This window comes from Lampetra planeri, chromosome 18 (genome assembly GCF_965212315.1).
Source record: "Lampetra planeri chromosome 18, kcLamPlan1.2.h2, whole genome shotgun sequence".
In the NCBI taxonomy this organism is placed as follows: Eukaryota; Metazoa; Chordata; class Hyperoartia; order Petromyzontiformes; family Petromyzontidae; genus Lampetra; species Lampetra planeri.
This window is the reverse complement of record NC_136124.1, coordinates 8,811,439-8,838,927: the sequence shown is the minus strand read 5'-3', so window position 1 is coordinate 8,838,927 and position 27,489 is coordinate 8,811,439. Positions and strand designations below refer to the sequence as shown.

The window sequence follows — 27,489 nt, the reverse complement described above, 5'->3', positions numbered from 1 at the left end:
CTAGTTTCTCTTTAATCAACCCAGCAAGATAGGGCTTGAGCTACAATCCCTCTCTTTGCTTTCGTCCATGAGTGCAGACGTCGCGCACAAGCATCAAAACAGAAAGGAGCGATTGAACAAACAGGAGGTGCAACAGCAAGAGATTGACAGATCGCAGCAAATAACAAATAATTAACTGCAAAGAGTCTGAGTGCACTTCGCTAAACTAAGGCTCATTCCACTCAGTGGGGGGGGGTCTTCATCTTCACACTCTGCCAAAATCTTCTCCCCCAGCGAGGACTTGACGTGGTCCCAAAGTGCAACGTTTTAATCCCTCGTGCTTGGTTATAAACCCATCCGCGATCAATCCACTCACTGTGAGTAATCGTCCATCTGCTCCCAATCGCACGTTCCGGTGGCCACCAAAACACAGCGATCGGCGCTTGAGAGGCACCGTCGCTTTGGAAGAGAGGTTGGCGTGCGGCGGAGCAGCCATAGCCAAGGAAGAGCTGGGGTCCCTAAGGAGGACTCATCAGGTTGTAGACCATGCTGCAGACGCAGATAGGGGGCGTGCACCGATCAAAAACCCGTGTCCCTGCTTGAGATATACATGGTAAAACGCAGCCCTGAAACTGTTTGCTCAGGCCACTGTGGGTGAATGGGCCTTCACTGAAGGGAGCTCCAATGGCCTCCCCAGGCCTTCTTAAGAGTGCCCTCTGGGGGGATAGCAATGTAACTTTTAAGTACTTTTATCTCGCACACTAGCCAGACGTCCAAGAAGAGGTGGGAGTATTCACACTCGACCCTACAACACGTCACCTGCTGATCAGCTGTGGTGTTCCCATTGAAACTGCTGGGTGGACAGAGTTGGGGGCATTCAGGAAACTTGCTCATTGCTCCAACTGCCGTGCCAGGAGATAAAACGGGTGACCTCTGAATTGTAAGACCAGTATGCCAACCGTCACCACCAATTTACAACCCTTTGACAATCCAACGCTGGATAAAATACTCTCAATACCATGTCAGTTATGGAGATTGAATATACTTCACCACGACGGTCAGTGTGCGTTGGAGAAGGAGGGGCTCAGAACCAGATCAGATATCACTCGCCATTGTTGTTAGCCACGGCCAGGAAACAAACTAGGGTCACCAGTGTGCGTACCGCAGGCACCACCGCTTCACCCCGAGCATACCGTTACCAGCAGTGTGTCTATAGCTAGGACCATTATTATTATTGAAGGCGGATCGGGATCAAAACGATGAAATAAAGAGGCCAGGCAGAGTAAGGTGGAGTGTGTTTGGAAAGCTGGACTTAACGAAGAAAAGCGATTTTACAATGTGTCTAAAAAACGGAGTGTTCAATCAATGCATATTTCCTACTATGCCATGTGGATCGGAAACATGCACTCAACCAAAGAATGTGGAACAAAAGCTCAAAACTGCTAAACAGAAGCACAATTAGATGAATACATGCTGGGAAGTATGCTGAGAAACATACAGGGACATATGGATGAAAGAACAAATACAAATTAGAGACATTATAACAGGGAGAAGAGTAAGTGGGCTTTGGCAGAACATAGCACTATAAGGGATGATCACAGATAGATGAGACTGGTGATTGAATGGCAGCCAAAGAAGTGAACACACCGAAGAATATGATGACCACAGCAGAAATGGAGTGATGAAATCAGCTCATGTGCAGGAGTGAGACGAATTGTAGCATCGCAAGAGCACAAGGCATGTAAGAATGTGAGGAGGCCTTCATCCAGTAGTAGGTAGAACATGGATGATGATAAAAGGCAATGGAAATCAGAATGCATAAATCACAGCACGTGACTCCAGCATATTGAAATGAATTCAGTTTGTAAAACATAAATAAACTTATAAAAAACAGGACAACGTTAATTAGAATGTTGTCTTATTCTACTGCTACAAGGAAAGTACATTTGTGGAGCTGTAAACATGCAGCAAAAATACATTTGAGCACATTGAAAGCGATAGCTTTACGCATCACTTTCGTTGTGTAATTATGCAAATTGCTACATATGATGCGAGTTTTACAAATCTAATAATGGTGTTTTCTGGTTTTCTATTTTCCCATGAGATATTCAAAATTGTGTTAGTCACACTGCTACATCACCAGTTTATTTTTCGCAGAAAGAAATGTTTAAACGTGTGTACAATGGTGTGGCCTGGGACTGTTTTGCTGTTGTTTACTGCCTTTCCAAAGCTTAGGAATTGACGTTCTTATACAATTTGAACTTATATATTTTATCTCTTATTTATTTATAATAGAGGCACCACGGTGGTGTGATATTATCTTCCTCGCCTGGTATGCAGGAGGTCAGGGGTCACAGTGTACATGTTCTCCCCATGGTCACGTGGATATTTTATCTGGGTCCTCCGGTTTTTCCCTCCACATTTAGAAACGTGCGTTCAGATTATTTCGATTATTTGGCTGCTATACATTTCCACATCATTCGTAGCCGGGTCGCCTCTGAAAAATAAGCTAATAGCTCAGTGTAATTTATCTAATAAAATAAATATTATAATTTTTGTATCATTAAATATGTATGTATATACATATGTACACAATTGTATATATTTTCGTGATCTGCTTACCTTTCCTATACTTTGCACTCCTATCGTGTTTTTGTATTTTTGTTGTTTTAACGTTCTGACCCATCCCTACTGGACATCTGTGAAAATAACTTCATAGCTCATTGGATTCCTCCAGTATAATTAAATATTTTGATTCTGACTCTAAAGCCACAGAACGGCAGCCTCTCCTCCACGGTTAGCACACCAACATTCCACATGCCTAACTGCAGTGGTTTGTTTTTAGAGGAACCCGAAAGGGGGAACAGTCTCCTGGCTCCACCAAATGGGGTTTGGATTGGAGAACACACAGCAGGATTAGGGAACACAACAGGAATGGAGAACACACACAGAATCATTCAAGCTGTTAAGCAAAGGGAGTGGACTTGGCTGGGACATCTTACGGCTGGAATGAACGATGGCCAATGGTCAAAAATAATAACGGAGTGATAGCCGTGGAATGGAATGCAGGTGTTAGGTGGATTATTACATCGCAAGATCATGAGAGGTGGTTGTGGCTCGGGGAAGCCTTCATCCAGCAGTGGATGGACAAATTAATTATTTAAAAACTCACAGAGGCTGTCTTATGGCAGCTCACATACGAGCCCGTGGGTGGTAATGCTCCCACAACACTCATGCTCAGAGAGTACCATCGTTTGCCGGTAGTCTCGTTACATTCACCACACACGGTAAATAAGTAACATTCGCATGATTAAAAGGGCTTGCTTTTAAATGAGCTACAAGCAGCCTCATTGTTTTTCCATCTTCAAAGATGGAAACAATAAAGAAATCATACCAGCATGAAGATAGCAACCTTTCAACAGAAAACGCTTTTGGCACTTGGTGAAGCGGGTTTGCAATTAAACGTTAAAGTATAACTTTATAATGACCAATGTCTAATTCCAGACCATAAACCACTCCGGTATATATGTATTTTATACCCCATTAATTTCGCATCTCTATTTGAAAATATGTATACATGATAGAAAAGCACATGTAATTGATGGTGTACATTTGTAGCGATATAAAACGGCGAGTGTCCATATTGATCATGAATATTTAATGCGTTTGCCCAAACTACAAGATAACTGGTGCCTCGTAATTAGTCTGACGCTGTATCACCAATAAAAGTCCACTGTAATTTATGGGCCTGTATTAATTATGAAATGTTTTAAATTTATTTTCAAGCACAATTGTTAAACACAGGCCCAAAGGCCTAAAACTATTATTTTGCCAGCAACGACAGCACTCTAAGGTTCACTTTTAAGATTCGTAAACTAAGAGATGACATTTCTTGTCCGGGTGAGACTACATTATAGATGAGTTTGGCTGTCATTCCAGCACTTGCAGAGTCCCGCACCTGCGGTTAGCATGGTCGGCTTGGCTAAGTAAGGTGCGAAAGAAGTTCAACATACATACATATATTTTCTCTCTTTATGCATTTTAGCTCAATGCCCACATTAGTGTATGGTAATATACCCATCTCCTCCACCTGACATAATTATGTTTCAGATATAAACTGGTACTGAGCCATTGGTATTTTATATAGATGGAAAAATCCGTGTGAGACTTCATTCTAGACATTGTACAGCAGCATTTGCATATTTTTTTGCAGCTTGCAGGCAGAAAGAAAACGTGAAACATGCACACCACGTGGTATTGTCACCAAAATTCAAAATCCTTTCAAGGCACGAGTTGCTTGAACGCATTTCCCTGGCCTCCTGGAATGGAGGTCAAGTTATTTATCCTGAAATAGTTGCTTTGCGCTCCCATGGCTGCACATGTTCACCCAGTGCGAATATGTATATGCAACACTGTGCTTCAATGGAGATGGAACAATACAATCGGCTCGTGTGCAGGGACTATATAGATTGCTGGATCGCAAGACCATTAAATATGTCTACAACTTGGGGTGGCCTTAATTTAGCAGTGGATAGATCATGGCCAATGATGATGATCAAGGCATATATTGTTTAAGCAGATGAGAACTCAAGAGACCAGGATAGTCTCATTTGCAATAGTGACTGGGTCACCAAAATGACAAAAGCAATGATGATAAACAAAAAGTGTGTACTATCAATTCATTTTCTTGGTTCTTTCGGTAAAGTCACGTAGAAGGGAAGTAATAAAATAATAAAAATAAAACATAATAAATTAATTCTCACGACGTTTCGGCTGCTTGCATTGTGGCCGAAACGTCGTGAGAATTATTTTATTATGTTTAATTTTAATTATTGTATTACTTCCCTTCTACGTGTCTTTACCGAAATAACCAAGAAGATGAATCCCTACAGTCACGAAAGCTTTAAATCGAAATATCAATTCATTGTTTTCTCTTTGGTCGTGGCACGATGCTGAGGACCACAATGTTTCACTGCCAGGCAAACAGTTAAATAATCAGCACGTTGGAATTGCCGTAACTGCAGACTGCATGGAAATCCGCAGGGTGAAGGCAGCCCCAGTAGATATCACAGGCTGACAGAATTCTTTGTGGTGCAAAGGCCCACCAGAGGGTTGATTGCCACCCCACGCCCACCATTCCCCAAAAACTGTGATTCTCCAGTTCAGTGGGCGATACGCAGGGAGCCCAGGGACCCAGCCACACGTAACGGGGGAGATTAAACTGCTACTCAAAGCACGCCCTTCCCAGACGAATAGCGCTCGCGTGCAGTTCCCTTTGAGCTGGCAGAGCAAACATTATTGCTAATTTATGCGTAGGCTTTACTTTTTGCGCACACGTAATGGTTACACTTATGAAAGCCAACTGAATGTCAAAGATAATCTGATTTATTTTGGCACGAGATTAACCATTTAGTAATTGCTTTTAAAACACAAACCAGGACAAATTTAGCATAGAAAAACAGGTGTGGCGCTCACACGCTTCCATGCACAAAGCAGTTATCAATCCATAATTATTCAATATCATCTAACTTCCAGTTGTTGTGCCTTCTCAAAACAAACTGCCACTGCTTCATCAGCGTGCGAGCCATCAACTTGTCCAATCTCCAACTAACCTGTAGAGGTAGTAAAAAAAGGAGAGCAGGTAAAATCCGAGCTTGCACCAGCCCTCCTTGCGACAGTAGGCCAACGCGTCGTCGCCCAAAACAGCACAGGGGTCGTACTGTCCAGGAGAGCTCATCGCCGGCCCATGTAGGTACCTGTGGGGTTAAGTGACAGGGGCACACACCACAGATGTGACACAAAGTGATGCCAGCGGCGTTACGTTGACACCCAACGCCAACGCCGTGGCGATGTCGTTGTTACAGGGGCCCTGCTACAAGCTGCGCGAGTCTCTTATTCGATTGTGTTGGCTGCTGCTCACCCAGGAGTGTATGATTTTTTTTGCCTTTATTAGACCGTAACTGGGGCATAAAGATGGATTGCCGTTGCAAGCGTCAGCTTTCTGTGCGGTTATTTTTGCTGGGCATGAAAGAGGTAGGAGCCAGAGAGTAAACAAAAAAACAAGAATGATGGACGCAGGTTATATTGTGGCCTGAGGACATTAGTGTTAAGTTATATCCCTGGCTCCATTTTTCACAATTTCCCTGCAACACTGCACCTTCCAACTCTTCGGCGTGCACTCCGAGTGAGCGTTGCAATGCCTGCATTGGACATCATTTGCTGCGCAGAGTCAAACTAAATATAATAAGTGATCTCCTGCTGTTTAAACAAGCATTGAGGTGGTGCCCATCTCCTATTTACATCTCTGAGCCAGTGGTTGAAATTATATCTTTCTCTGGTGAGAGTGAGTCTTTTCATAGGACGACCACTGTTGACTTCTCCACAGAGCCACTCATTTTATTGACCCCGGATAGATGATAGGCTAAGTAAACCCCCAAACGGGAGTTGAACTCGCAACCATTCCAATTGCGAGCCGCTCACTCTACCACTGAGCCACCTGGTCAAATGTTTATAATAACAACAATAGACTCATCTTCTTGGTTCTTTCGGTAAAGTCACGTAGAATGGAAATAATAAAATAATAAAAATAAAACATAATAAAATAATTCTCACGACGTTTCGGACGGCTGCTTGCGTTGTGGCCGAAACGTCGGGAGAATCATTTTATTATGTTTTATTTTTATTATTTTTTATTATTTTATTTTATTATGATTTTATTATTTCCCTTCTACGTGACTTTACCGAAAGAACCAAGAAGATTAATCCCTGCAGTCACGAAAGCTTGAAATCGAAACAATAGACTCCTTTTCAAGAACATCCTGCAATTGGATGCTTGACCAACATACACAAGGGGATGACGCTGTAAGGTCCACAGAGACAGGTCTATGAGCTCATTAGATGTACTGTCATCTCCTAACTACCTCGCAGCTCAGCGTCTTTGGGAGTTTCACAGATCTCAATCCGATCAACCAACACTTGCCTCCGAGACGCTAGATTACAGATGCGTGCCACCAAGCCTCGCTCTTAATGCCCGCTCATCTACAGAAAGACGACCTCGGCAGAGGTTTAATTTACAACACCATATCCACACATTTTCAGGGATCTGTACAGTGGCGGCTCCTGCAAAATCTCTCAGGGGGGGCAAATGTCTGGATGATTGATAAGGATAAGGTCCACCCATGCAAATGATAAATTAACAGCTTAAGCATGTAAAGGCAACTTCACTTCTTTAATATTAATGAAAAATAAAGTGACTCTTACAATACATCTTGTTTGTTTCTATACTCACTATTAATACAATCCACTCATGTTTCTTTTATTAAAGATTCCACTAGGTGGCGACAAATAATTTTGTTGGATGAAACGTGCTTACGTATGATGACGTAAGCACGTTAGTGCGAGCCCTCCCGGAAGCCATAGAGAATGCATTGCAGCGCCCCCCGTTCGAAAAAAAACATCTTTGAATGTAAGTCTATGGGACCACTCGGGGCGATTCTCAGCCGGAGGGAAATCGCTCAAAAAGAGGCGGTACTCCACAGGACGTAGCATGACGCTGATTGGACTATATCCAGAGGCACAGTGACGGCTAGCGTGACTCTGTGGTTGAATGACATTGGTGGTGCGTCGCCCAATCGCCCTAATGAAGAAACCGCCCCTGGATCTGTATCTGGTGGTGCATGTGTGGTGGGGTGGGTGGCGCAATAACCTACGAACCCCGACTTTGATTAATTAGCAGCCACGGCTAACATCGGTGCCGAGTGATACCCAGGGTATCACAACTTCACCAACCCCCCCCCCTTCTCTTCATCAACCAGTGTGGATTGACAACCAAATTTCAACTATTATTCGAATTATTAATGTGAGCTTGTTATCAGTACAAAAGCAATGCACAGTGGCAAATTATATTTGTTGCATTTTACTATTGTAAAATGCAACAACGTTTTCTGACTAAATTATTTGTAAAAGTGTGAACCTACGTTACATAGAAAATCTCATATCTGTAAACTTGCTTCCACTAAACTAAAAATAAAATCCACCAAATTCTACATATTGTGCCATACCCACAGCTGCGCCGCTCTCCGTTACAATGCAAACGGTGAATCTCAATGGGCTCTCGCTGCATAAACAGAGGACATGGAAATGAAATTAAATAAAAATCCACTTTGGCCACTTCAATCCACTTTTGTGAAATGGCCTTTATCACCGTCGAGCACTCACACCACTGAGCACTTACTTTGCCGATCCAATATTTTAACGTCTCTTTAACAAAAAGGTCAGCGACCCTGGCTAGGGATGAAACTAGATGTCACATTGCCACATGGCATCTCAGCCACTGTTTCAAAAACATTGCATAAGCTATTGCAACGAATCTCAGAGGTGTTTTCTTCTCATGTCTCAGAATGATTCCCTCACAAAGCCTGTCAGCGGCAAATAAACGCTTACACCTATTCAGTCGGTGACATGATGTGTTATATTGCTGTGGCTGGGTTGCAGAGATAAACCAACATAGCGATAAATCTGTAGAGATTCACTTCACTTTTGCAAAGAAATGTAGGTCGCTGGGTAAACAATGTTTGATCAAACCATTCCCCCGCTATATGGTTGAAGCCGCATACTCCAATGGGACAGTGCTTAATGAGCGAAAATATCAACAATCTGTCCCAAAATTTATATGTTCTTCTTTAAAAACATGGTCCATTGTGAATTCGAAATGTACCAATTTCAATAACGAGATTGCATAAGGAATGGAGTATATTATTTCACTAAAAATCTGCTGTGTTCTTTGGTTTCCTCGCATAACTAAATAAAACCCATACAATATAACTGGTATTGGTCAAACATCTCAATGATAGAAAATTATGGGGGAAAAAAACCCAATCCAATAATGTCATGCCTTCGATAGCTGTGCTGGGCGGATTATAAGAAATGTATGCATGCGGCACATACACTGGCATCATAAGCACAAGGGTGCCTGGGAGTGAAGCTCACTTCGTGCCCTGAGGGAGAAGATGCCCGTGAGAGACCAGCAGAGTGCATGCTGCACCGCACGCATTTAGAGAGATATTGCGTCTGTCGGTAACCTGCACAATCACACCACTCTAAGCAGATACGGCGTAGGCATTGTCAGATTTGACAACGTGTGATTCAATGTCGCAAAAGAATATAACGGTGGTCGGTACCGAAAATGTTGTATTCAATGTTTACACGTTGGCATTTCTTTTTTTTATGTATGTATTTATTTATTGAATACCAGGTTTCCTTTGAAAAAGAGACTCTTGGTCTCAAGCGGCTCCTATCCGGTCATGTATAAACCCCGTGTCTTGTGTGAAAACAGGAGTGTTTTTTTTTTATACTGGGGTGTGATTAGCCCTCTTGAATAATGTCTATGTTTATTTAAAAACTCCCATGTTGCGTTCACCTTCATATGCAGACTCGACTCAGAGAACCGCTTGGACAGAAATGGCAGTTTAGGTCAAATAGAAAAGTGTCCATTTCAGTTTGTATTATTTAATTAAGAGTCAGTGGAACTGGCGCTTGCAGCTATTTTTATGCAAATACATTTTTACCATTTCCTGGCATCACTGTCACTACATAACAAAAGGCCAATGCCGCAGGATTGCCATTCTCACAGGGCAAGGGCAGTCATGCAAATTAAACCCTTGAGTTGCTGCTATAATATGATTTCTTAATTAAATGCTGTTAGGTTTTTTCGGTAAAGTCACGCAGGTAAACATAAAAATAAATAATAATAATAAAATGATAACAATGATAATAGAAATAAAGTAATAATATATTAATACATATTATTTAATAAATAAAATAATAATACAAATGATAAAAATGAGAATAGAAATAAAATAATAATATAATAACAAATATTATTATAATAATGAATATTATTATTTTATTTATATTATCATTTAATAATTAGCATTATTTCTTTTATATAAATTTATTTATATATTTTTACCTACGTGACTTTACCGAAAAAACCTAAGAGTATGAATCCTTGCAGTCACGAAAGCTTCAAATGTAGTCTTAATTAAATGCCAACGATTGCTTAATTAAATGCTTTACAAGTTATTCTAGAAAACTAGCACAACATCAAAGATATATGTCGCCACCTTAAAGTTGCACGTGTATTTATGTGACCAGGCGAGAACACGAGAGGACCAGGATTGTCTTTGCAAAGGATGATCTGAGACACCAACATCACAAATATAATCATGTAAATTGACGTAACAAACACAGCCAAATTGAAACATGACCAATATAACCGCGTTACAGAAATCTAAAACACTGCATAAACATGAACCAATATCTTCTTGGTTCTTTCGGTAAAGTCACGTAGAAGGGATTCATGAACCAATATTCAATACATTCAATATCCGCTCATAAAATATGGCCTGAACAATTTATAAAAATACATTCATAATAAAATTACGTTACAGGTGTAGTGCTGATGAATGGAGACACACACTACGTGGTTGGAGGCAACCCGTTTATTAGGGGCCGTCCATAAATGACGTCACGCGATTTTGGACAATTTTTGACCCCCCCCCCCCCTTGTCACACGGCATCACAAAGAGTCAGACCCCCCCCTCAAATATGACGTCACAAAGATCTGCCCCCCCCCCAAAAAAAACATGCTTCAATTCGCTTTAAACTATTGTCATAGTAGTGCGTATTTAATGTGCCGCTGCACTCTGATGTTGTAGGAAAAAACATTTATCAAAACGTCTATTTAATTAAGTAGAACGTGTTGTCTATATTTATTTAAAGTTGCGCATTTTTATGTGACGTCACATTTCTCACCCCCCCCCCCCCCCATCGTCACACATCGTCACAAATGTCTGACCCCCCCCCCCAGGTGCGTGACGTCATTTATGGACGGCCCCTTAACACTTCCTTATATCGGGACTTTTACGGAACTGACTAATTGCTGTAGACGTATCTATCACTAGGTAACCCACGAAACACGAGGCTATTGACGATCCACGACCCGACAACGTGAACGTTAGCCACTGAATCGACCTTCGACGATTTCGGCGCTCCCCTTTTATTCTGTTAAGCGTGGCCTTGCCCCGCCCTCTGGCTCCGCCCTCCTTCTGGCACCTCCCAGAAGGCTCGCTCCCTTGACTGCCCGAATCACGCCCCCTAGGGCCGTTCGTGTACCCCCCCCCAAGTGGGTGGCAACAGCGCTCTAACCCCAGGTGGCGGTTATTCCGCCATTACACAGGTAACGTCACGTGGAGTTAGGGTATGGCAGTAGCTGGTAACCAGACAAGGAGACGTGTCAAACGCACGCATCCTTCACCTTGCAGGGGGTGGTTTGTTACTTGGGGAATCACATGGGGAAGGGCAAAGGAGCGAAGGAATTTTGATTTGTTACCTCCAGATGTGGTAGCACAGGAGAGGTGCATTTACCCCCACGGCCAGCCACTCCAGGGCACACAGGAACATGAGGCAGAATAAGCTGTGGATGAAATATTCTGGCAGGATCAGCTGTGGATGCAGAGGACATCTCCAATTACTGGATGACACAGAAAACTCACTACAAATAATCAGACAATAAGCCTCCTTCACGTCCCTCCGCGTAAAAAAATAACAAAAAAGTAACGTATTTTTTAAATCCTTTATATTAAGTTCACTTGCTTGCTTGCGCGCTTACGACCGTGCAAATCTTTCGGTCGTTTTTTAACCCACTTCCCGTGATCCAATCGAGCTGACATTTTGCACACAGACTCGTTGTGCGTGACAATTTATTTTCGTGAAAAAAATGTAAAAATTTTCCACTTTTTAGGAATTTTTTTTTTCATATTTTATTTAAAATACCAATGTGATAAAAATGAAACTCTTACTCAAGAAAAACAGAAATGAATAATAAAATAAAAGCGATGCCACGCATATAAAGGATTTATATTGAAAAACTTTCTTTTTACGGGTTAATTTTTTATATATCCCATCAGCCACACGGCCTTTTCAGAGTGCATTGATTTCAGCGTTGGATCAACAGAAGTTAAACTCAGGACTGTCATTCACTGTCTCGTCAGCAGTCAGGCCAATGCTCACTACAATGCATCCACGTTTTCCCTTCCTCATGATATCCATAAAAAATAAGTGAATCCAAACCTTATTGATAATTACTAGTTTTAAATTAGTTTGTTATTTTTTTATGAGAACACGCACACTTAAATGAGAAATACGTTTTTTAAGCACTGTACACTACCTCCCTACTGTTGCAAAAAACAGACATAGAACACCAGACAGGCTTCATTAAGGCCTACTGAAATATGACGATATGTCTGCGGAATATAATCAGCGTGAAATGCTGCCTATGTTTGCAACTGTGCTCCCGTATTAACATGATACACTATTTTGTGTATTGGCTGGATTATAATAGAATCAGACCCAGAGGGAAAATATCATCCATTCCAAGTATTCCTTTGGTGCAAAAGTTAAAGGGCAAGTGTTCATCAAGGCCAAATTGTACGTTAGGGCAAAGTCTTCATCTCCACGACAGGTGTTATGGTCTAAATTTGCCAAATTTGAAGATTTACCTGCAAAAAAACTCGGTTGGGATTTCACATAGCAACATCACTAGTTTTGTGTTTAGTTTATTGTCCTTCTCTCGCAACTCTGATTAGCACAGTTGGCTACGTACGGTGTGAAAGAAGTTTAACATGCATTATACCATGCTGTGAAACTACTGCAGATCATCATCAGAAATGTGAAGGCAGAAGGCCTCCTGTAAAGTTAGGCTGGTGTCAGTAGAGATCTGGCAAAACCCACTGCTGCATAACTATTACTGACTAAGGAATAAGTAACATATAGTGTGGGTCCGTGATAGCCTCGCGCTATATAAAAATAATCTGATTTGATCATCATGCATTGTTAAGTCATTATATTTAGACAGCCAACTGGGCTCGGTCGATTGAACTTTGCACGCAATCGCGATGTCAAGCAAGCGTGCTATCGTGCGCATCTCATCCCTCCGAGCCTTCAGTCCACTGCCATGGCATTGCGTGCCCTATGGAGATCTGAGAGAGAGAGAGAGACCCAGGTGTTCTTCAGCATCGCCGGTGAGATGGTTTTGAATGATTTTGTTTCGTGCTGTTGAAAATCACTCAAGAATTTCGGTAAAAAATGAATAATAATTATATATGAAATACGTTGCAACATTTCAATCAGACAACTCAATCAGCTGTCTAATTGCAGTGCCATCAGAGTGGAGGGTGATACCTTCATTGGCACCCTGTATATCCAACCATACGATTTAAAAAGCATCAACATAGTTTGAGAGCATTTCAAACATGTAATGGCAGGTCTTACGCTTATCAGTCTAGAGTAGCAATTTTCTTACATTTCATCTTGAGAGCAACACATTTGCATAATGTATACTGCGGGGCGTGTAATTAATAAGGACAACGGCAATGCAACGAACCCCAATATCAGCTGCACGTACTGCACCGTTGACACGCTGTTATCATCTTGATGAAAAACACCTCGATGCAAATTTCTCCAATGTACATTAGGGAAGCGGTCGGTGCGGTGGTTAGCAAACTGCGCGATGAACCCAGATAACAGAGTTTGATTCCCAGCCATGGCCAACATGAGCAGTGAGTGGCACCTGATCCGACTGTGTACGCCACTGTTATTTTGGCGACCCACATCACCCGCAATGAGACTACGCTGGTATTCTGAGTTATTCCGTCGTTAAACAGATTCAACTAAACTATGCGACTGGCTAGCATGGCGAATCATGGTCAAACGACCCCCACGTTCAACACAACACGAGGAGGCCTTCATCCAGCAGTGGGTGATACAAAATTGATAGAGACATTCTGTAGAAACACCGAGCTCAGTTAGTTTGCGTTTGAACGCCCATCATTCAAGCACCTGCCTGAGACTTTGTTGCTTTAAGACCCAAAACTAAAGGCTGGAGAACTCACATTGCTTAAATGATCAGGTAATAAGGAGTATTGTTAAGTAATAACCAGTAAGCCGGCAATGGATTTCTGAATTTGTTAACGGTTCCGTAGAATATCAGTAATGAAGGCACCGATTAGCAGTTTGTGTGAACGTACAAACCGGAGTGGCCTAAGTCTCCGCCTGGTACATTTTTCTTATCTTTTCCCAGTCATAAGATAAAGGTGCGATCCTTGCCTGCACACACCAGACGGAGGAGCTAGAGGGTAGTTTGTCTACTCTTCCACGCTAGTCAGATGCTATAGAAGAGATAGGTGTACCCACACTTTACCCCGCCATGTATACAGCTGGGTGGACATAAGCAGGGTAATTTGAGAAACTTGCCCCAGTGTTCAAGTTATTGGTTCTTTCCGTAAAGTCACGTAGAAGGCAAATAATAAAATAATAAAAATAAAACAATAACATTTTTACGACGTTTCGATTGTAACACAAGCAATCATCATCAGGTGTGAAAACCACGGCAAGAAAATTTAAAATCGAAATTTGCCCCAGTGTGTCAACTGCCGAACCAGGAGTTGGAATTGAACCAGCGCCCTCTGAATTGCAAGTCCAGTGCGCTAACCATGACACCGTAACAGTTTTCCTTCATTGCCTGGTTAAAAAGCATTTTTATTTATGTTTACCGCTCTGTACATTTCCAAATGTGCAACAAATCATGAACCGGTCTTTGACCACGCTTTCAATGCAATTATCCGTAATGCGAAAGAAAGCCCAAACATTAACAACCCGAGTAATAACGGTCCATTTGGCACCACCACACCGCAGCTCTGAAACAAAATGGCGCAGTGAGTGAGCCACCTGCCCAGGTGCTGACATATCGTCAAACACTGCCAAATAAATGAAGCATCACACAGGGAGGGACCATTCCCAATGCCTGCAGAGAGGCAACAAACGGCTTTTTGGCGAAGACTGATCGACATATCATTACCATAACACGGGTACATATCATCGGACATGAAACGTACAAAGTGGCCAGGAAGACGCGTGAGTGCCGAGGCCTTTCATTAAATTGCCTCTCCGCGAACGCTTTGAGATGTTTAACGTCTACAGACGACGAGCGGCGCGCTCATTCTTCCCCTTCCCTCGCCCCCCCCCACCACCCCGTCTGGATGAGGTTAAGTGCTCGTGGTGTTAGTCGGAGGGGCGACGCGCCGTATCGGAGCGGCCGAGCTGCCCGCTTGAGCCAACAAATCCGAGTGCGGTGCAGGCCGATCCCACAGCAGCCATCGCGACGCAAACCGCACGGACCGCCTACGTGGGACTTTATGAATCTCATCATCATCGTTATTTTACTCGTTTACCCAGGCATGCCTCACTGAGTCTCAAGACTATTTTTCAGAAGGGTCGTATGATATGTTCGCAGTAGGGGGGGGCGATGTTGCTGCTGCTACTGCTGTGTGATCCCAATTGAGTAATTTGCAGCTAAGTTTTCAGCATTGCTATGTTTTGGCCTTGAACAGTAACTTTGATGATTCACAGGACCTGTAGAAAGTATTGCTACCACTGCGCCACCCTACTGCCAAGGGCACGCAGTTGCTACTCCTGATAGTGCTGTGCTACTAACCTGGCGCCCTGAGTTTGATTCCTGGCCACGGCCAACATAATTGGCGAGTGATCTCGAAACTGGCCCTGGCGCCCCACCTTCACCAACCAGCATTGCCCAGAGTGGTGAAGCATGGTTCAAAACAAAACCCTTCAATAACAGCCACATCATAAGGAAGCCTTCATCCAACAGCGGACTGACAAAGGGCTGCAAATATTTATAACTAATATAATTTGATTTCCCAATGTGAGCTGTACCTGTTCACTTGACTCAAATGAGTTCATGTTTCTTATCATAAGCATCATTCAATGCATATCACCTGCTATGACGCATGGTTCATGAACACTGTCATTCCAGATTTTTTTTACAAAAATGAAAAAGACCATAAAGAAGCATGGGGAGACGCATGCATAACAGTATACTGAGATACAGAGGAACATGTCGATTGGAGAACATACGCAGGGTAACGGTTAACGACATCATCCAAACCATTCAGAAAAGTGAGTGGGCTTGGGCAGAACATGTGATGATGAGAAGGGACGATTCTGGACAGTTGTCAATAATAATTATGGAATGGCAGCCATGGAACGGAACGCATCCAAGCGGAGATCCAGCGAGGAGATGGAGCAATGAAATAATTTCACGTGCAGCAGGTGCTGGATGTGTAGTGAGTTCAACTGAGTCGCAGTCGTACCTCTTGGAGGCAACACATTTATTAAAACCAACACACGGGGCACTACCCCTCAACACATTAACAACCTATGGTGGTGTACCACCAGGCTAACTACAATAATCACACTGGAATTAGCTACGACGGACCGGACTCTGGCCAGGGTCCAGGTCCACGTGTTGATGACTCTTATAGGACGTAGAATGTAGATTATTCAGGATGAACAACAGCAGCCGATCCTGCTCGGGGACCCGGCTTATATCCTCTGTGGCAGGGCTGGCTCCGCCTCTGGCCACAACCACCTTCGAGAATCCTCGAGCAGGATCTCCACCTGACACGTGACCACCCCTAGCCCCCACTTTGGGGGCCCCTGTGTAGACTCAACCGCTCACGTGTCCTTTCCGGTCAACCAGAGTGCCACGGCCTTTAGTAACCCTGTTTCCATGGCCGGTACTCTCACACCCTATCCTGTAGGGGTTGGCACTGCACGCAGAGCGTGGAGCCACTCAGCACTGTCAGACAGCGCTCACCGAGCCCCTCAAGGGCCGTTACTGCACCCACTTAAACGTGGTGCCCGCGATGTCGTTACATCGCACGCCGTGCCTCTCTAGAGCCGACAATACACAGTGACATCCGCAATGACACTACGGATGGATTGTTGCTTTGCAGGATGGCGAGAGTTGGTGACGGCTTGGGGTAGGCCTCCATCCAGCAGTGGATTGACCATGGCCGATGACAATGAGACATTCTGTTGAGACGCTAAATGAAGACGCACGAATCACTTTGATCTGCACAAAGCACGAGTCATCGGCACTCGGTGGATGTCGTGGAGCAGTCGGAAGACAAAGAGACTCAACTGGACCCAAGAGGCTGCTGCTTTCAGAGTTAATGACCAGCGCTGATCTCTTTCTATAAAACGCATGACGACATTAACGTGAGCCAATGAAACAAACGGTAAAGAACCACGGCTTAAAAACTCATCCGTATAATAACAAAATGAGACATTGTGTGTATTCATAACCAAATTTTAAGTGAACAATCCAAGTGGTGCTGCTCATCTATTTACAGCTGAGTCAGTGGTGGAAATTCCACATTCTATAGTGGGGGCCAGTCTATACATAGGACAACTACTGTCGACTTACCCCACAGAGTGGTCCTCTTTTTATTGGCCCCAAAGGAATGATGGCCTTACAACCCTAAAGCAGGAATTGAACTCGTAACCTTCTAATTACGAGCCCATCTCGTTACCGATGAGCCATCTGGCTAGATATTTCGACGTCCCATAACAAAAGACAAAACTTATAAATGTATAACCGATATATATATTTTTTAAATCACAGATGCAGCAGAGGTCGGCGACCCAGAAAATATTTCCACGCCCCGACACACCGCATCCAGTCGACCTCTCGCGATGGCCACCAGTGAATGGTGAACCTCCCGGCTTACCGGCCACTGACTGTGAGAGACTGGGCACGCAGAGCCCGGGACGCGGGCAATCAACGACACTGCGGGCGGCGACGCGGGAGTGAGCACAGTGGGAGCCTTGCTAGGACGCGCGTGACCACAGAGGAGTTGTGTTCCTTTAAATGCGTGCGCGGCAAACATTATTTAGAAAATAATAATGATGATGATGATAATAATAATATGGTAATTGGTTGTTCACTTCGGATGCTTTCTCTTCTGTACTGGGGTACAGACACTCACACCTCCCGTCATTGCTCCCGGCCACAGCGGCAGTTTGCAGGAAAGGTTGGAACGAATAAAGGGACATTCGTATTTGTGTAATTGTGTTTTGTATGGTTATGTTTAATGGGCTAATGACAGAGAATGAATATTAATCCTAAATACTTTAAAAACCTCTGAACACGTACATGTGATTAATATACCAAAAAATGTCACGTAAATGTTTTCCCGAGCGTTATTTAATTGACAAGCAACGAAAAACATCAAACGCAAAGAAACCAAACATAATTATGCATGCGTACAATACTAATTTCCAAGTGGGCCAGATCTTTTTTTGATTCTACGAAGCTACGTGGCCGTTGTGATAATATTACGGCGGCGAGAAAAACGGCAGCACGGTACTTGCTGCTAAATCTATCGCGATCCGAAATTATAAATATATTTTTTAAATCGCATTGCCAATCTTGGCTCAACGAGGTGTGGACAAGCAGCGCTAACAAAGCTGTCGCACGATCCAAAGGTTCGCGACGCGCCACCGTGCTCTCCGTTAAATCACAGCATCGATTCATCGGCCAAGCACGAGACACGCACTATACCGGTAATGCTAATTTAGTGGAGGGGGGGGGGTGTTAAATAAAACAATAGAAATATGTGTTGTATTCCACATGATTAATAAACTGGCATTCAAATAGCATTCAAACATTTGTCATTCATTAATTGAGATCACTGAATGGAACGCGATTAGTGCTGGCGAAGAGAGGCTGGCACCAAATGTCAGGGCTCTTCGTGCGCGCCGTGGTAATTACCAATGAGCAGCATCGCTCTGCGTTTCTCGGTGTGGAATCCAATTAACAGGTTCTCTGTGCTTGGCTCTAAGGTCCCTTCTCGACACAATTAGAACTTTAAAATGCACTCGTGGTCTAAAGGCAGCGCACATTTAAAAGTATTTACCTTTTTTTTTGCTGTACATTTTTCAATGTGAAATTTAAATCCTTGCAATGTAATTGAAGTGCCATTGACATGTATTACGTTTTGCATACGTGCATTGTTTGTTGTGCAAAGTTAACAACAAATTGAAACACACACCAGAAATGAATAAGAACTAATTTAGTTAAATATTGATTTCAGCAACACATTTGCCAATGCTTAAACAGCAAATGTTGCATTGCAGGGGGAAATATAAATTATCATTATTGTCTCGGAAACACGCAGAAACTGTACTCATACTGCTTTACAAAATCTATTTCATTAAATACCTTCAGTAATTATTGTTTCATTTTACATTATCGGGACATTCCAGCATACTTGTATGGGCTTCAATCCCCCAAGGGCTGCCTGATTTACATTACCAAGTGCGATTGTTTTCTGAGTAGCTACATTTACGCAGAATTATCTCAGAAGGAAATTGATTACATTCACATCACTGAAAATTATTGTGCTGCAGAGTGCACTCAGTGGTATTTTCCTTTTGAAATTTACATGGAATAAAGTGCATTATTCTTCGTCGCATCACAACTTAAACTCTCACGACAGATTTTGGGAGCTGATTGCCTAAATGCCTTAGATTTGCAATTGCTGAATTATGGGCCCGGAAATTTAAGTTTGTAATTGCATTCGTGTCTTACTATGCTTATGATAACATTGTTTCCATAATGCGCTGTAATTGCCTTAATTAAAGGAATTATTTCAGGTGGAGTAGGGGACATTGCAGATACGGCGTGTCTCCAAACAATGCGCAACAACTCCGGTACTCGACAAGAATGCCATGGACGGCTTTGTATGCCCGTGCGAAATGTTCCTTTGATGCTCCGTTACTATTTGACTGCGCCGCGTCTGGGGATAATCTGTTGCCTTCAACTCAATATAGAAAGCAGCTGCAGACTCAGCACAGCCTGGAGCGCCCGTGGGAACGGAGCACTGCGAGCGAACGTTCCTGCGATTTATCGGGGGGCCCAGGCTCACACGGGCCTCGATATACGGGCGCGTCTTCCATAGGCCAGCCAGCAAGCCCGCTCCACGCAAGACAAAGAACACGGCGCTCTCTTCGCAAACAATGGTGTGACGGGCGGGCGAGGGGTTAAGCCAACCTGTCTCAGCATGCGGCAGATCCGTTCAATTTTCCTCATCCGCTCTTGCTGCATGCAGGCGACAGCATCATGCGCACGCACACACACACACACGCACACGCACACACACACGCGCCATTTCAATAAGTATAATTATGAACACGTTCACAATATCTGTTCATTTACGCACTCGATTTAGACTTCACACGCAGCATGCATTAGCTCATGGAACAGAAACACGTGTGCTATGTTACCATCAGATCGCTTCAATAAACAAATGCATATCTGCAGTGAAACGCGATTAAAACGGCTCGTGTGTGGAGTTAAAAGGGCAGATCTTCTGAAGCCCCCATCAATACGCGGGCACTTCGGATGAAGCGTAACCGCGCTCCGACTGCACTTACCCGCCAACTAGGAGAACATATGTGTTATTTACTTTACCGAGGCTGAGCATTAATAATACATTCCACACTCCCTCTCGCCGTGCTGCCCTGCACCTGTGTACACCGTGTAAGTGTGTATAGCACAGCGTGGAGGGCTTGTGCCATTATCTTGCCAGGTGCCGATGTTCAAAAGCAATTGCTGCTATAATCGTTTCCGCCAGGACTTTCCGTGTGTGTGGATTTTATCCAAATTGTCAAAAGCCTTGCACTCTGCTTTTTTTTTGCGGAAATTAATACTTTTGGTGTGGGTTCTTTGTTTCTACTTACGCATCACTGTCATATATCTATGCGGCATATTTGAACGGTATTTATTTTTGCATCGTCACTGTACGAAATCTCTATCGTGCGCACAATTGACGGAGGTGTTTAATGCGAGCTTCCCACCACGACGCCCCTGCGGAACACTCCGAGCTGGTGCCAAGGGACGACCCGCATCATCCCGGCCCGAAAGGCACTACTAATTGCGTAACACCAGGGTAGTCAATTAACTTGTTGGCATGAAACTCCACGTGGGAAACCTGGCCTGGCACCGATGCCAGCCGAGGGCGCTGGCTCTGTGCGTGTCGCCACCGTCACTTGTGGGGTCGCAAGTGACGCGTGCAGGTGAACTCGTTTATTGGTGCGTGGAGGCAGCGAGTCATTATCTTCGCGCTCAGCTCGGGGAGGAAGCCAGAGCGGTTCCGCAAGGAAATGTTGCGGCTGATAAGACTCAGGTGGGCTGTTCCGGACGGTAACACCGGGGAGGGCTGGAGGGGGCTGAGCTCCTCCTGCGTAAGGATCAGATGCCCCTTCTAAGCTCCTATTGGCAAGCCACAAATTCGCGTGTAAGCGTTACTCGCGTGCGATTTCTGCGTGTGTGCGACTACTTGACGGGAAACCGACTCGAGTAAAAAAAAAAGGATTTAAATCGGACTGCGGAAAAATGTCATGACACCTCTGCATGCGTGTACCCCCCCCCTCACTCTCCGTTGAAACTAGGTCAAGCTACAGGGTTGGTCATGAATATGCCACCATCCCTCCAAATACTGGACCCACGAGCTGGCAAAGGGGCTGGCACCACGGCGCGTGGGTTAAGAGCCTCGTGGCACTCTCCCCTTTCTCCGAGTCGTCCGGCGGGGCTGGCGGTCCTCTCTGTCCACTCCGCGTGGTGTACCTCGTTCCTCTCTGCCCACTCTGCCCGTACCTTGTTCAACACGTTGCTGTGCTCGAGGGGACTCGTGCATTCGCGCTGGAGTTCGTCGAAAGCAGCGATCTGTGAAGAGGAGGAGGGGAGGGAGGGAGGCGTTACATTGTTCGCTCGCGGGGACCGTGCTCAAGACTGCGACGTTCCGTGAATTTACATCGCGGCTTGCACTTAGCGCAGTGCACGACTTTATGCAAATTCATGCAGCACGTCTTATGCAGACCCAAGCAGTGCACGGCTATATAGATGCACATGCAGCACACAGATGTATTGAAACCCGTGCAGTACACGTCTGATGCATGTTCAATGCAACGTGCACAAGTACATTCCAGTACACCTGCTAATTATAAACGCGATGTGATATATGCAGACACATTTAGTGCGCAGCAACAAGAAACTACATGCAATTCACGACATGGATACGCATGCAGTGCGCTACAAACCCACGCAGTGCAGTGCTGTGTACATACGAACGCATTATAGTAACATGCTTTATGCAAACCCATGGCTTAAGTTATTGGGTATTAAACACCCACACCAGTATTCGACTCGATACAAACTGCCATTGTTACCCCTGGCACAAAGCATGCAATGGAACGGCATCGGCGACAATGAGCGGCATCGGCGTGCGCGTGGGCGCACGAAACGCCGCCTCCTCTTCCACAGAGGGCCACCATCGCTACAGGCAGACGAGCAACGGGGCTAATGATAGCCCACCACTTCAGGTAATCATTACTTATAATAGCAGGTTGGCTGACTCTGCAATTAATCTCCACGCCCGACTGCCAGATCACCAGCCGCGTGCTGCAGCCGATGCCCCCTTTAACCCGTCGCTCGGTGGCATATGCTCGCGGTTATGTAAGGGGGGTTATCTGAGACACACGTGCGAATGAGGAGGTTTGCGCAAAACACCTCGAGTGAGAGTCAGCCTTTGCTGCCGAATAAAATTCGGTGTAAGTGAAGCAGGCGTCCGCTCCTGGTGTTACCCGGCATCATCATCATCAGCCATCAATTCTAGATTTGAAGCTTTCGTGACTGCAAGGATTCATATTCTTAGGTTTTTTCGGTAAAGTCACGTAGGTAAAACATTAAAATTAATGAAAGTAAAATAAAATAAAATGCCTCCGAAACGTCGTGATTTTTATTTTATTTTACTTTCATTAATTTTAATGTTTTACCTACGTGACTTTACCGAAAAAACCTAAGAATATCATCAGCCATGATCTATCCGCTGCTGTATTAAGGCACCCCCCAAGCCGTTGCTACTTCTTAGAGGCTCGCAACGCATCGACAGGTCTGGCACCTGCACGCCGGCGGATTGCATCGCTGAGTCATTCGACTCAAACTCCAGACATCATCCATTCCAGAGAGCTGCCCAAGCCCCACCGACTTCCCAAACATTGAAGGAGATGTCTAACTCGTGTATGTTCTCTAATGCGCAACACATTGCGCTGCATTCTGCCTGTTCACTCAAGACTCCTTTTCAGGAGGGTCTTGCTAAGTTTTCTCATCAGGGGCGCAGTTGCTGCTATGTGCAACCCTAATTGAGTAATGTGTCGGTAATACGTTTTTTGCATTGGGATGTTTGGACAATACCGTTACATTGCGTGGTGTGTTTTCAGCCAAGGGAGAACCCGGAAAAAACCCATGCAGAGCAGGGGGACAACATACACACTCCACACGTAACCCAGGCACTCGTTTCTGTGAGGAGCGAGAGTTTCCACTGCGCCTCCCTGCCGCTCGGTGGACAAGGGACGTGGACATTGACGAACAAAGCGGAATCGGCGGAGGATGCGCAGAGCGGCGTGGACTCCCACTGCTGTACTCTACAACCTATGGTGTCATGTCACACCCAGAGCAATATTGTCAAATATACACAACACACCGGTGGGCTAAAGCAGAGGTCGCAATCGGGTACCCGATACCCGTACCCTACCCGATACCCGGCTACCCGTACCCGGCCGGGTACGGGTACCCGTTTGCGACCCTGGTGCGGCCGGGTACGGGTAGGCCGTGAGTCACTGGTGAGTAACCGTTTGTCACTCATTTCGGGTACGGGTACGGGTACCCATTTGCGACCCTGGTGCGGCCGGGTACGGGTAAGGAATCAAAACCCGTTTGCGACCTCTGGGCTAAAGTAGTGAACTATTTGTCTTTTGTCAACGTGACACATGTTTTACTGATTGGCCGTGTCGGGTGGTGGAGGGTTGCGACACATTTATAAATAACGCGATCTAACCCAAAAACGTTTATTATGAATAATGTTGGTCGCGAAAGCCTGCGTGTTGAATTGTCAAATATAACTACACTCACCATTGGAACCTCCTTTGCCAGTAGCAAAATATGATAATTGCTTTTTTTTACCCTTTTATCTGGCAACAAAACTGACACCTTTTTTTTACAAGGAGTCATGTTTGCATTGACCACAATACCTGCGGTCGGAATGCAAACCAAAAAAAGACACAACTCTGATCATGTATGCACTGTCCTTGACATTGCTTGGTCCACACCCGAGACAGCTTTTCTTAGAGCCTAGTCTCATATGGTGTTGGACCAGATGACGCCTTTTGGCGTCATCTGGTCCAACACCATGGCGTCATCTGGTCCAACACCATGTAAGACTAGGCTCTAGAAAAGCTGTCTCGGGTGTGGACCAATCAATTTCAAGGACAATGCATAGATTATCAGAGTTGTGTTTTTTTGTTTGCATTCCGACCGCAGTTATTGTGGTCAATGCAAACATGACTGCTTGTAATAAAGGTGTCAGTTTTGTTGCCAGATTAAAGGGTAAAAAAGCAATTATCATAACAACACTCATCATCATGGGTCAGCGTCTGTCCAACCCGCACTGACCAGCTTGGTGACGTATAGCTAAACAACCTCAACGAGCGACGTTGCGTGTCGAAAAGGCCTTCATCCAGCAGTGGAATGCCAAGAGCTGTAAATTATTAATTACGAATACAGCTGTAATAGTAATGATATTATCAACAATCTGCCTGTTCGACGTGTTCTCGCGTCGAAGTTGAAGTTCGTTACCACACCGGCCTGACGCCGTTACAGACCAAGTGGGCCGCGTGTAAATTTGATTTGCATCACGCGATGTGAAGAAACTCCACTATTAATAGACACGACCGCACATGATTCATTATTTTGCTTCATTTTCCAAAAATTAACAACTCTAAATGTAAGTGCCACAGCAGCCAGAGTTCCCCACGACGCATCATCCTAATCCGCCTTGCAATGTTTTCAATTGGGATCACCTACATCACGGATTTACAGCCCTTTCTCAATCAACTGCTGGATGACACCTCTTCTTCACGCCGTGTCTGGCGCAGAGGTCGTTTGACCATACTTCACCACGCTGGTCCACAGCACGCGGGTTGGCGAGGTGGCGTGGCGTTGCGGTGGCTCGGACCCGGTCCGGATATCGCTCGCCACCGGTGGTAGCCGAGAATCATGCAAAGCACGGTTGAATATGAACGATCGTGTAAAATAATTTACCCCAACAAGCCTCAGTGTCTTGGAATTACGTTTGACGCGGGTCTGGCGGCGGGATGCTTGGCCAATGAACTCTGGACTGCAATGAGTGAGCCCTGCACGGTCTACACGTGCGGTTTCCCCCGAGAGCACGGAGCGGTCGGATGTTAAACGCGAGTTCAGTCACCGCGGATTCATCACCACCCACAAGACAGAGATCCCACGTATAGCCTCAACAGACTGTTGGGGCAAGTGCTGTTAGCGAAGCACCTATGAAGGCCGACACGGCACACCAGGGGGTGGGTGGCCAGCACCGCGCCCGCTCGCCTTTGTTTCACCGGGTTCTGATGTTTACACATCGCACCAGAGGTACCCATTTAAGGCTGAGTCAGCCTCGGGGAGGTCTTGGACCGGTTCAGATATTCGCCACTGTTATTGGTCATTGAGCGAGAATCGAACTCTGTTCGCCGGTTTCATAGCGTAGTGCGCTAACCACTGCGCCACCGCTCCCCCAAAAGCGCACACACATACACGTGCATTGCACCACTTGAGATAAACAATACAGCAGTACTCGTAATGCCCAATGTTTACCCGGAGGGCCCTGCAATGAGATGTTTGAACAACGCCACGCTCCCGATCGGCTTCACGTGAGATGAACGGCGGGAAAGCCAGACAAACGCTCACAAGGCATCCTGGACGGGTTACACTCAAAGCGCCACACAGATGGATTCAATCATCATTTGCTGCAACTGGCATCAACTGGCTACCTCGCAGCCCAAGTACTGTTCGCCCGGGCAAGTCTCCCACGAGCCAAGCGCGAGCCACCGGCACTCAATTCGGTGCAGCGCGTTGTGCGGCAGCAGCAGCAGCAGCAGCATCACTCACGTGCCAGATGGCGAAGAAGATGAGCGTAGAGCACAGGAGCAAGGCCAACATGTAGCAGAAGGCGGAGAAGCTGAACGCCATGGTCGCGAGGCACTACCGCCACCACCTGCCTGCCTGCCGCCGTGTTGCGTCTTCCCCGTGCCACTGACGCTCCGTTGCTCGCTGTGGAATCTTCGTCGCCAAAGCCGTCTTCTGCACCGGCCCGTATTCCTTATTGTCTCCTATTATTATTAATATAACTACTTTTCACGTCTAATATTTTTTTTTTACACCACGACCGACGGTTGAGGGTTTGGAAGACTTAATTAATATGTTCTTAATTTAGAGCCACCCTCCGTTGATTTCAGAAGAAAAAAAAACGAACGTCGAACAAATTTCAACGGCCCTAATCCTTGTAATAATATGAATTATGATCGCAGAATTCGTGCCAAGGGTGCCCGCGGAGGAAACAATGGGTGCCGAGCACTCACGGCGTGGAGAGAGACTTGAGGAGCCGCGCCGCGCTTCGATTGTTCAAACCGGAGGCGGTGGGGGCTTTGCTGGGGTACCACTGAGCCCTGGGAGGGCGGGGTGGAGCCGAACGAGTCTTACAAACACCCACTCACCACTAAACCTCTCATCACTCACCGTCTCATCACTCACCCTCTCATCACTCACCGTGTCATCACTCACTCTCTCACCACTCACCCTCTCATCACTCACCGTCTCATCACTCACCCTCTCATCACGCACTCTCTCACCCTCTCATTACTCACCGTCTCATCACTCACCCTCTCATCACTCACCCTCTCATCACTCACCCTCTCATCACTCACCCTCTCATCACGCACTCTCTCACCCTCTCATTACTCACCGTCTCATCACTCACCCTCTCATCACTCACCCTCTCATCACTCACCCTCTCATCACTCACCCTCTCATCACGCACTCTCTCACCCTCTCATTACTCACCGTCTCATCACTCACCCTCTCATCACTCACCCTCTCATCACTCACCCTCTCATCACTCACCGTCTCATCACTCACCCTCTCATCACTCACCCTCTCATCACTCACCCTCTCATCACTCACCCTCTCATCACTCACCCTCTCATCACGCACTCTCTCACCCTCTCATCACTCACTCTCTCATCACTCACCCTCTCATCACTCACCCTCTCATCACTCACCGTCTCATCACTCACCCTCTCATCACTCACCGTCTCATCACTCACCCTCTCATCACTCACCCTCTCATCACTCACCCTCTCATCACTCACTCTCTCATCACTCACCGTCTCATCACTCACCCTCTCATCACTCACCCTCTCATCACTCACTCTCTCACCACTCACCCTCTCATCACTCACCGTCTCATCACTCACCCTCTCATCACGCACTCTCTCACCCTCTCATTACTCACCGTCTCATCACTCACCGTCTCACCACTCACCCTCTCATCACTCACCCTCTCATCACTCACCGTCTCATCACTCACCGTCTCATCACTCACCCTCTCATCACTCACCCTCTCATCACTCACCGTCTCATCACTCACCCTCTCATCACTCACCGTCTCATCACTCACCCTC

The 27,489-nt window shown here is 45.4% G+C and overlaps 1 protein-coding gene across 1 annotated transcript; it reads right to left on the bottom strand.

Moving 5' to 3' along the window:
* Window positions 1-497: 497 nt before the first annotated feature.
* Window positions 498-25,999, bottom strand: LOC144723742 (protein cornichon homolog 1-like). The gene is made up of 6 exons (XM_078602676.1): window positions 25,919-25,999; window positions 21,557-21,625; window positions 19,952-19,999; window positions 11,372-11,484; window positions 5,592-5,735; window positions 498-528 (listed from the first exon to the last, which is right to left on the bottom strand). Exons 1-6 carry the CDS (start codon window positions 25,997-25,999, stop codon window positions 498-500), a joined length of 486 nt encoding a protein of 161 aa, XP_078458802.1.
* Between the last annotated feature and the right edge of the window lie 1,490 nt (window positions 26,000-27,489).

Bases quoted from the DNA above. Each gene is read 5' to 3' on its own strand.
- LOC144723742 (XM_078602676.1), bottom strand. From the start codon at position 25,999: ATGGCGTTCAGCTTCTCCGCCTTCTGCTACATGTTGGCCTTGCTCCTG. The intron at 5,736-11,371 runs GTAACAAATCAA...TTAACCCCACAG, and splicing joins CTGTGCTACCACATCTGGAG to GTACCTACATGGGCCGGCGA. The intron at 529-5,591 runs GTTAGTTGGAGA...CTGCGTCTGCAG, and splicing joins TTTTTTTACTACCTCTACAG to CATGGTCTACAACCTGATGA.